At 40.6% G+C, this 11,608-nt stretch overlaps 1 protein-coding gene across 2 annotated transcripts; it reads right to left on the bottom strand.

Annotated features, from left to right (window-relative positions):
- Nucleotides 1-311: 311 nt before the first annotated feature.
- LOC107817045 (GPN-loop GTPase QQT2) lies at nucleotides 312-5,097 on the bottom strand. Of its 2 annotated transcripts, none has more exons than XM_016642816.2 (7): nucleotides 4,964-5,097; nucleotides 3,896-3,964; nucleotides 3,670-3,778; nucleotides 3,310-3,536; nucleotides 1,752-2,042; nucleotides 912-1,117; nucleotides 312-792 (listed from the first exon to the last, which is right to left on the bottom strand). In XM_016642816.2, exons 2-7 carry the CDS (start codon nucleotides 3,953-3,955, stop codon nucleotides 516-518), a joined length of 1,170 nt encoding a protein of 389 aa, XP_016498302.1. In that variant the 5' UTR covers nucleotides 3,956-3,964; nucleotides 4,964-5,097; the 3' UTR covers nucleotides 312-515. The 2 variants fall into 2 exon arrangements, with proteins under 2 accessions (XP_016498302.1, XP_016498303.1); XM_016642817.2 differs by having other exon boundaries at nucleotides 3,896-3,967; nucleotides 4,964-5,088.
- Between the last annotated feature and the right edge of the window lie 6,511 nt (nucleotides 5,098-11,608).

Below are 11,608 nucleotides of genomic sequence, written 5' to 3'. Positions count from 1 at the left end.
AAATACTTTTCTACGATAATAAAATATTATCGTCTGACCATCAAGCATGACTGCATGGTGACTCAAATTACGTCATTTCCAGTAGTAAAACACATCAGGTGTTTTACTATTGGATTCACATCAGGTTGAGCAAATAAAAGATAATCTGATTCACATCAGGTTTCTTCTGCATTTTCTCTACCTTCATTAACAAGTAAAACGAAGAAACATTTAGGGGAATATATTTTACTATTTCTGATGATGCTAATATGGACCAAATAAAAAACACTAGCAAATTGTTAAGAATTGAAAGGTAACTCAGTTGAGAATCATTACCAAGCAAGGATTTCCATCAGCAAACCCACAAATCCAGATAAACCTAACTCGTAAACTACATAATTATAACATCAAATGCAACCACTGGCAAAGTCACATTTACAGGAAGTGAATTCGATTTTGTGTCCCTCAATTTTGGGTTTAGCACTTTGATCAGTCCTATACAGGGTTGTGTTTCTCAAAAGACACCATGTACAATCTTAAAATGGAAAGCCAGCAACTTCTTCATCTTCGTCCTCGTCTATGTCACCATCGTCATCCTCACTAAAAATCTGGATGTCATCATCTTCTTCTTCCTCTTCATCCTCGGCGTCCATCATAGCCTTCCCCTTATCTTCTCCATCCTTCAAACCAGTGCTCAGTACTACAGTTTGTCCTCCGGTTTTCTCCATATCTTTTCTCAAATTTTCCATATTCTCCCTTCTACGTCTTTCCTCTAACTGTTGCTTCTCCTCCCGTCTCTTGTCCAAGTCAGCCCTAAAAGGAAAATTTTGCAACAATAAGAAAGTGGACATAATAGTTTTTGAGCATCGGATAAGCATTTCAAGTTATCAGTGACAATTCAAGAGATATAAACATTAAGTTTCGGTTAATACTTGTAAGTTTCCATGTACTCCTCAGCACTGGCTTCAATTGCCTTGAAAAACTCCTCCATCCCAGCCCCTGAAACTGCAGACACTCCAACAGATCTGAGATTCTTGTAGAACTCCTCAAGTGCAAGTGAGAGGCTTCGGGTCAGAGTTGATGTGTAAGAACTGTCAGCATCTAGTGCCGCATGGAACACCTCAAAATCTTTCATCCACTGCATTTGAAATCGTAACATCAGAAATCACAATTCCAGAAAAGCAGCTGATGAATGTAAAGGCACAAAGTAAGAGGAATCCAAATAGTAAGAATTTAACTTTATACTCAACCCCTCCTGCTCCCCCCCCCCCCCCCACACACACACATAAATAAAACACACTTTTTTTTGGTGAAAGACACTACATTAATGTGCAGCAAAGTGCTGCAAGTATTTACAGGAGATAGCCACATTACTGACTATGTAACAAGCTCAAAAGATCGATCATGGCTTCTAAGATAAACAAACACGCAATTGCTCGACAACCATCATAAGTAAAGCTTTACACATGATTCTTTGGTTTAAACTACGTCACAAGCAGATACAGCACACAACAGAAACAGTGTTAACTGTCAATACAATTGTTTCGTAGTTTCAATATAACAATTATTAGAGATAAACGGTAATAGCTTTTGATCCACCTATACATTATCTTGAACGACGTCATTGGTTTATAGTAGATGCATAAATGGAATAATTTCCACAGTAACCTTAAATGGACTAATAGTGGAGACAGCCAACCCTTTCTCTTTCTCCCAACTCCTAGCCCTTTTCAAGGAAAAAATTAGAGAAATGTCAGGATTTATTCTACTACCTCCAAAGCAAACTGATGATTAGCCACATCTGTCTTGTTGAATGCCAATACCAATGGCAACCTTGTTTTGTAGAGGATGCTACATGCATACAGCATATTGCTCATAAAAGTAGCTGGACTTTCAGACCGTGGTGTATCAACCACATACGTCACCACAGTGGGAAAAGTGGATGCAAAAGCTTCAGTTATAATTGCGCCTGAGGCAGACCAAGTGAATATCTCAATCTGTCCAGGAGTATCCACGAGAACGTAGTCCAACTGGTCTGCTCTTTTTTCAATGACTGATATCACCTGCAAATAAGTAAGTAGAGGAGGCTGTTGTCTCAAACAAAGCTAGAGAAAACAAAATGCATGTAAAGCTTTTCATCCCTCAAATCCCTGCTAGCTACATGATGAGAGACTTGGTGAAAAGAACAAATAAGCGAAAATTGAGCAAACATCAGATATGGATTTTATTGCTTTCACATCTTATCCACCACATATTTTCAAAACGACGTTGCTGATTCTTGCAACAGAAAAAATATTAACTTATGCTCTTTAAGACATCAAATCTGATAAACAATACATACAGACGTCATCCCAGAACATCAAAGTAACAAACACACAAGTAGGCTTAGATGGATGAATGCCGCTTGAGAGTTCTAAAAGAAGGAAAGATTATGGAGAAATGTTTCAGCGAACTTTAGAGAAGCATCTCTATTTCAGAGCTTAAGAGATTTCTACCATCTGGCCGTCAAACCTATTATTAAGAAAAAAATAGGGTCTCAAAATCAAGGTTTAGAGACATGGGTAACACTCTGAGATACCAACACCATGCTGCAAGGAAACTCTTGGAAATAAAATAAAAAAAGGCTTGATAAGGTAATCCGAAGAGTTTTCACTTCCTCTTTTATATATGCCCGGAGAGTTTTCAGTTCCTTGCCTCAATCAGAAAATAAAACTAGTCACAAACACGCCAATCTAATCAGCAGCACTTTGGACTTCAAAACAGTATGCCCTCACATGTATCCACAAGTTTCAAACTGGGAAGAGGTGGAACCAATTACCAGAGCAAATAAAGTGCTGATTAGTCTAGGTTGACCAGCTTCAAATTTCTTAGGAGTAAACTAGAACCTAAGGGAATATGATTGAACATAATGAGATGTGATAAGATCTAAAATTGGACTTCATAATCCAACAGGTCTAACAAGAACATGAAGATTAAAATCTGAATAGGATAAGTGGATTGAATGAAATTATGTAATTCAGATTAACGACACAAAATATTGTCCAAGTGTTTGAGCAATTTTATTGTTGAATTCATATAGGCCCATAATCAATAGCTGACTAAAATGCAAATACACTATGATTTATGCTAGCTAATATCGAGAAATTCATCCAATCCATTTCTTCTACCACAATAAGTGATCAGACAAAGAGAAGACGGTATACCACAAAGATAAAAGAGGAAGGAAACTACAAACAAGCTTTCTCTAGACCACGTACGTTTAAGAAAAAGACGAAAGAAAAATTCTTCTCACGCATTCAATAAAAAAAATCAGATCATATCAAGTTTTACCTCATCAAACTTCGTGGCAAACAAGTTTAGCGAAGTGAGAATTCCTCCATTTGGCCCAAGATTGAATTGCTTCATGACTTCCTTGTATCGAACAGTGTCTCTAATATCAATATTTGCACCAAATGGAAGGGTCAAGACGGCAGGATCAAGGTTCAAAACATAACCCCGTATATTGGATGCCATTGTGTGGCAAACAAGCCGATGGAGAAATGTTGTTTTTCCACTACCTAGTCATCAAATTAAAACAAGTTCTATAAGTTCAATCCTTCAACACAAAATGAAACAAACAACTTGGGCAATGCTTGTGTTTAACCAATAGTATATATATCAACTCCATAATCCAAATAAACAGGACTTTACCAGCCATCCCAACCACTATGATAATGACCGGCTTTTTCTTGAAAGTGGAGGATGATCCCTCGATATTAAGCTTTTTCATCGAGTTAGATATGTCATCCTTCCCCTGAACCTATGACCAAACAATCGAGGAGGAAAAAAGGGAGAATATTAGTCAAGGCTTAGCTTCTTCTGTTGTACAGTAGTCATTCTGAAGAATTGTAAAAGTAATCCAAATTAGGAATATTACCTTACTGTCAACTTGCATCGAACCCTCATCCTCTTCTGGTACCTTTGAATCAATCTCCATTCAGAATATCTGCTAAATCAATGAGGTTTTCGGTCACCCTCAATGTGATTATTCCCCCAATTTAAAATAACTATGATTGTATCAACAGTAAGAGCAGAAAGGAAGATAGCAAAGATGGCGATAATTAATAAATGTAGGAACATCACGAAGCCCTGCATCAAATTCCATGAGGATGCTGACGAAGGCTAATTGTTTTCAAACTACTATGGATAATTCTTTCTTCTTCTGCTTAAGCAAAAAGCCCAAACGAATTTTGACTTTTGATAAAGCTCAAGCTAGTGATACTGTTTTCGAACTAGTGCGGAAACTTCTCAAATTCCATGCAGAACATGACATAAATTGTCTCAACAGCACTGCATCAGCTTTAAACGACTAAAAAAAACATAGTGTCGCTAGGCTACGATTCGAGGCACTCCTCTTTTCAATTTATATACACAAATGGATTTAAAAGAGTTATTAATAATTATGACAACCTAAAAATATAAACTTTAATCATCTCTAAATGGCCATGTCGAATATGGACCCCATTCTAATGGCAGCTCAAGCTACAATAATCAGAACAATAAAAGATTACAGTAAAAAATACTTTTTAAGTAAACAGAAGCCACGAATAGAAGCTCAGATAATAACCCGACAACATAGAGCACCTTTTAACACCCCAGTCATTGAAGAAACTCAAAAAAAATTTAAAAAAGTATTGAAGCTCATTGAAGAGCAAATAATTTAGCGGAAAATCGTTTGAACAACTACTGAATCTTAAAAGCCAAAAGTCTTCATTTTTTTCTTTTTTTTTCCTAACTTATATGTCAGTGTCATCAGCTCGGCGAACAAAGTCCGCAAGTTTTTACAAAATATTCAAAACACAAACTAACAATAGCCAGAGACTGGAAGTTTTTGGGACAAAGCTAGATTTTTGCAAGGCAGCAAATAATTTTCAATAGTACTTTTACTTTTCCCAGAAAATCAACGATGTAAAAACCAGTTATTGGTGGAACTCGAGCAACTTACTGAAATTGGTAGGGGAAGACACGGCGGAGGCTGGCGGAGTGGAAGCAATGGAGGGTTTTGCTTTTTGAGGGGAGGGAGAATGACTTTAGAGAGAGGACGGGAAGTAAATACTTTGTTATACTTCAAAAAAAAGGGGAAAAAAAATTAGAAAGAAAAAGGTGAGAATAAGCTTAAGCCCAATAATATTAGGTCGGAGAAATAAAAAAAAAAAATTAGTAGTTGCACCTTCTCCCAAGCCTCTATGATTAGCTTATTTTAAAAATTATTTTTTTAAAAATATTTTTTAATATACTTTTTTTAGGAAGTAATTTATATTTAGTTAATCTATCTATATTTATATCTATATCTATATCTATATACTATATTAAAAGCACAAATGCCTATCGAAATGTCGTTCGTCTTTTTTACCCTTTGAAAAATTACTTTCATACTAGACAAAATAGTCATATAATTAATCTCTTAATATTTAGGAAAGAACAATTCATTATTTTTCGAATATTTGAAAATTCAAAATAAACTAGATTTTGTGTCATAAATCCTTCCTTATTTGAACTACAAAATATAATAAATTTATAAAAGAAGGATAATAACACATGAGAATCACATTATAACCTTGGCCCAAATTTAAGTCCTTTTCGATTCATGAGTCCCTTTTTTCCACACATATTTTGGAGTTAAATAAAGTTATTTAAATACCATGTGTTTGGTCAATTGAAATCAATGAAAAAATAATATATTATCTTGCGTAGATCCAAAGAACACGTCCATGGATTACAATTTTGACCCATTTTTTAAAAAAATAAAGAGATAGAAAGGAGGCTAAATAAATAATATTGAAAGCCTATAAATTTACAGATATACAAAAAATTAATCTTGTATCCACTCAATTAAATACAACAACCCTGTATAATCACACTAATGGGGTCTGGGAGGGTAGTGTGTACGCAAACCTTACCTCTACCCTGGGTAGAGATTCTGTTTCCGATATCCACTCAATTAAATATATTTAGAAATATATTAATGAAAAAATAATTTTCCATATTTATCATATGAATATGTTCACTAAAATTGAAAAACTATTGATGGGTAATCTAGAGATAAAACTTTATGATAATCTACGCGTGACCTGATTCCTTTCTGACCAAGGATATGTAGGCAGCTCAAATACCAGGGCTCGGTCACAATCTTTTAATCCATATTTATTTTCTTTTGCATAAGTGTCAGGTCAGAAATCAATTACATTGCTTACTTAATTCTTTGCTCAAAAATTCTCTTGTGTTTCTAAGAATAGAGGGGCAGCTATAGGCACGTAATTTTTTACCCGCATAACTTTTAAAACTAGTATTTTTAAAAAATATTCTACTTATTTTATTTTCATAGGATTTTAGTCTATTTTTACTTTTAATTTTAATTTTTTAGAACAGAAGTTCGAAAATACAAAAATAGTTATATTTCTATTAGTATATTTAATTGAATATAGTAGTTAGTTAAATAGAATTAGTTAATATTTTATAGGATTTCATTCCTATTGATGAAGGAACAATTAAGTTTGGACCAAAAACGATTTATTTTTCTGAACTAGCAGCCCAATTTTGAAGCTTTAGTAGCCCATCTCGGATTAGCCCAGCAAGAACCAAAGTCTTTTCTTCCTTTGACCCATCAGCCCAAAATACATGACCCGCCAGACCCCTTCTTTAATCTGAGCCTTCCATCCTCCCACATCCAATGACTCATATTCCCCCAAATGACCATTTAAAATCCAATTCTTTCACAAATCCTAACCCTGAGCGCCGCAGCAAGCAAAAAGGGACTTCCTCAAATTTCGTTTCCGTTTTGCTTCATTAACGCCACCCAAGAGCACCATTACTATTACGCGGCGCCTTCCTGAAGTTCCTTGGAAGGGCGACGTAAGACTAAGCAACCGATGTCAGTACGGTTGTTGTCCGCCAACTGAAGTCCCCTCCATACGCTAGACTAGATTGTCAGTGTCGTACGGAAAAACCAATGTCATGAGCAATTGAAAGAGAGCAGAAAAGAGAATTGAGAATGAAAGAAAGCTTGATTGCATTTAATGAAAGCTATTACAGAAAAACAAGACGGTGTCGGGGGGAGAGACACCAGTACAAAGAATTATTTGCTTGCTTGAAAGTTTTGATTGTTTGGTCCCCTTTAATAATGCTTAAAAAAAATAAATCAATGTTACATGACTAGACCTATGAAAGCTGAAAAATCACACTTAAAGAGAATGCAGCAAAACTACTCTATATTTACAATGAAAAGGACTTAGTCTTCTACAAAGCAGAAACAAGTCCGTTGGCAACAACTTTGTCTTTAGCATCAGGGTCTGCGCGCGCGGCATTGTCTACGCGCGCGGCGCTGCTAGCATCTGCCTGTGGCTGGGCGCTGGCGATGGCTATCGGTTGGGCGACAGAGGTACTTGCGCGCTTGTCACTTGGAGTTGCCGAGACCACAGGGCCGACCGTGGCAACGGGCGTTGGGAAGCTGGCCAGGACGTCACGGGGCGCGTCCAAGGGGTCATGGGGCATGGTTGGAAAGCCGCCCATAACATTCTCCCCCACCTGAGTTGGCGACGTCCTCGGTGCCTTTCTTGCAAGGTAATCATCAATCAGGCTCTTGTAGGCTTTGAGGTTTGTTCCCATCTCCCAAGTATTCTCCTCTGCATCACATCTCTGCCATTTCACCAAGAACTCTAGGTGATCTTTTTTTGAGGCGTGAATCACTCGATCGTCAAGAATAGCTTCAGCACGCCTTTTCCCGGTTGAATTCGGGCCTCGAATACTTGGTATTGTGAGTTGGCTTCGTGAAGGATCCTTCATATCTTCCCGAAAAGGTTTCAGGAGACTGACATGGAAAACATGATGGATTTTCCACCAAGCTAGGGTATCCACCCGGTATGCAACTTTCTCAATGCGCCTTTCAATGGACAAAGGTCCAATATATTTTTGTAATAGGCGAGGGTCATGGACCCCTGCAAACAAGTACCGCTTTGGGATTTTGACCATCACTTTGTCTCCCACCTGGTATTCAACAAAGTGGCGATTCTGATCAGCATGCCTCTTCATCCGCTTTTGGGCTTTGACAAGATAGCTCCGCACTATGTCCAAATTTTGCTGCCATTCTTTTGAGAAGCTAGCAGCCCGAGGAGATTTTGACATGTTTGGTGCGTTCACTGTGTGTGGGAGTAGCGGTTGCTGTCCGGTAACAATTTCAAAAGCGTTTTTGTTGGTACTTGAGCTCTTTTGTGAATTGAAACACAATTGAGCAGCATCCAGAAGCTTCACCCAATTCTTCTGCGATCCGGTCACAAAGTACCGAAGATATTCCTCTAGCATGCCATTGAATCGCTCCGTCTGGCCATCAGATTGCGGATGAAAACTTGAGCTATGACTCAATTTTGACCCGAGGCACTTAAAGAGTTGGGTCCAAAAATTGCTAGTGAAGCGTGAGTCGCGATCACTAACAATGTCTTTAGGTAAGCCCCAATATTTGACGACATGAGAGAAGAATAGTCAAGCTATATCTTCTGCTGATATATATTGTGGGGCTGCTATAAAGGTAGTATACTTGGAAAACCGATCCACCACAACCAAGATAGTTGTGAGATCTCCGACCTTGGGCAATCCGGTGATGAAGTCCAGGGAAACGCTTTCCCAAGGTCTTTTTGGGATAGCTAGGGGTTCCAAGAGCCCTGCCTGCGTCAAGCGGTCTAACTTATCCTTCTGGCATACTAGACAAGTATTCACATACTGAGCGACGTCATCAACCATTTGAGGCCAATAATATGCACGATGAAGTAATGCCATGGTGCGTTCCTCGTCGGGATGACCGGCCCATAAAGTATCGTGGCATTCCGCAAGAAGAGCCCGTCGCAGATCTCCTCCTTTAGGAACATAAAGTCGGTTCCCTTTCACCTTCAGGAAACCATTTTCGGTGTAGAACTGGCGAGTCTTGCCCCTGTCCTACCAAATCAACCAAATACTGTGCAGCAGGATCCTTGATGAGTAGATCCTGTATCTGGTCTTTTATGGTAGTGGTTACTTCGCTTCCCTTTAGGGCGGCAAGTACACACATCGATGCTAGATCAGCTCTCCGACTAAGTGCATCAGCAACATGATTGGTCTTTCCACTTCGGTACTCCACTTCGGTAGCCTGTCGACCATTCAGCTTTGGCTGGGTCATGAAATGGCTAACGGCTGTGTTGTCCGTCTTGACCACGAATGGGGCTCCCAGTAGATAATGCCTCCAAAGGCATAAGCAATGAACGACAGCCAATAATTCTTTCTCATGGGCGGCATAGCGCCGCTTTGCATCCTTCAGTTCCCGGCTCTCGTACGCTACGGGATGCCCTTCTTGTAGCAATACTCCACCAAGTACATAGTCAGAGGCATCCGTTTGCACTTCAAATGGCTTGGCCAAGTCAGGGAGGGCCAAGACTGGGCTACTAGACATAGCCATCTTCAATGCGTCGAAGGCCTCTGCCCGCTTGGGGCCCTAATCCCACGGGGTGGCCTTCTTGAGAAGTTCTACCAGCGGCACTGCAATGAGGGAGTAACTTTTCACAAAACGCCGATAGAAGTTGCATAGACCAAGGAACGACCTCAAGGCATGAATATCCTTAGGAGGCGGCCATTCTGTAATGGCCTGAATCTTCTACTGGTCCATCTTGATCCTCCCTTCCTCGATGACATGTCCGAGGAAGTCAATTTGTTTCTGAGCAAAGGAGCACTTGGATAGCTTCTCATATAATTCGTGCTCCCGCAATCGGGCTAGAACCTTCCGCAAATGCTCCAGGTGTTTTTCCAGTGTCTGGCTATATACCACAATGTCATCCAAATAAACCACGACGAATTCATCAATGTATTCTTGGAAGACTTGGTTCATCAAGGTGCAAAATATGGATGGCGCGCTAGTCAAGCCAAAGGGCATAACCAGGAAGTCGTACGACCCATATCTTGTCACACAGGTCGTCTTGTGCTCATCACCCTCTGCAATCCGAACTTGCCAATAACCTATCCTCAAGTCTATTTTGGTGAATACTGTTGCACCACCCAGTCTATCAAACAAGTCTGCCATTAGCAGAATAGGGTACTTATTTTTCACGGTGATTTTGTTTAGAGCCCGGTAATCCACGCAAAGTCGTAAACTACTATCATGTTTCTTTTGGAATAGCACATGGGACCCGTATGGGGATTTGGAGGGCAAGATGATCCCTGTGTCTAGCATTTCCGTCAATTGTCTCCGAAGCTCAGTGAGTTCGGGTTGTGACATTCTGTATGGCGCCCGGGCAGGTGGCTTCTCACCCGGCACCAACTCAATCTCATGGTCCACAGTTCGCTTAGGCGGAAGACGCTTTGGCATGTCTTGTGGCATGATGTCTTCAAATTCCAGAAGCAACTCCTTTACGGGTGCAGGAATGGGACCCGAGGAGCGTTCTATATCTTCCATGCAGAGGGTAGCCAGGAACGTGGGTTCATGTCTTTTTACCCCCTTCTTCAACTGCAAGGCCGAGATGTTCTCGGCGGCCATCTTCATGGGAATGCACGGAATAATGCAGGGCTTAGCTCCGTTTTCTCCCATCATCAGTAGCAAGTCTGCATACGGTGCGGGCATGGTATTGGTCTGTCTCAGGAATTCCAACCCCACTACCAACTCGAAGTCATCTATAATCACCACGCGCAGGTTGAACTTTCCTTCATAAGGGCCAAGTTTCACCGGTACTTCTTTGGCTATTCCACCCACTGGCTGAGGTGGTGAGTTGATAGCCTTGACACGACCCTTGCCCTTTCCTACAACTAGGCCAAGGCGCTCTACCTGAGTCGAGGCTAAGTAATTGTGGGTAGCATCCGTGTCTATCATCGCCCGAATGGGCTTGCCATTTACCTTCATATCAACGAACATTAAGGTCATTTCTTGATGAGGAAGAGTCATTTCGTTTGCCTTCTTTTTCCCTTTCTTGGCGATTGGACAGAGGTCCTTCTTCTTACGGATACCAGCACTGGTTCCCGCTAGGGGCTCAGAAAAAGAGCCAACAATGGCATTGAATGCACCAACTGGTTCGGTCTGGTCCGCATCATCGGCATCAGCATCCGACCCATCCTCAAAAGTTTGATGGGCGTTCATCTGTGCATGCGGGCATTCATTGTTCCAATGTGGTCCGCCGCAATGATGACATCCTGATGGGGGTTTCCTCCCCCGATCATTGTTGTTAGATGCAACACTAATAGTGCTTGAAGAGGAAGCCTTAGACTTGGGTGCACTCCGGTCTCCACTTCTGCTAGGGCCACCAGTGTTCGACTGGCCTCCTTTGTATCCTCCTCGGATAGGCTGTTGAGGCCTGTCCTTCCGGGTTTCCACTTGATAATCCCCAAGGCACTCTGCTGCTTGGATTGCCTTAGGTAACATGTCTACCCTTTGTCTTTGTAACTCCATGCGGGCATAAGGTTTCAACCCTTCCAGGAAGGTGAATAGTTTGTCTTTGTCCCCCATGTCGCGGATGTTCAGCATGAGCGCAGAGAATTCTCGCACGTAATCCCGCACTGATTTGGTCTGGCGGAGCTCCCGTAGCTTTCTCCTAGCATTGTACTCAACATTTTCGGGGAAGAACTGCAGGCGTATGGCTGTCTT

The sequence above is a fragment of the Nicotiana tabacum genome, chromosome 19 (assembly GCF_000715075.1).
Source record: "Nicotiana tabacum cultivar K326 chromosome 19, ASM71507v2, whole genome shotgun sequence".
In the NCBI taxonomy this organism is placed as follows: Eukaryota; Viridiplantae; Streptophyta; class Magnoliopsida; order Solanales; family Solanaceae; genus Nicotiana; species Nicotiana tabacum.
This window is presented reverse-complemented; position numbering and strand designations above follow the sequence as displayed.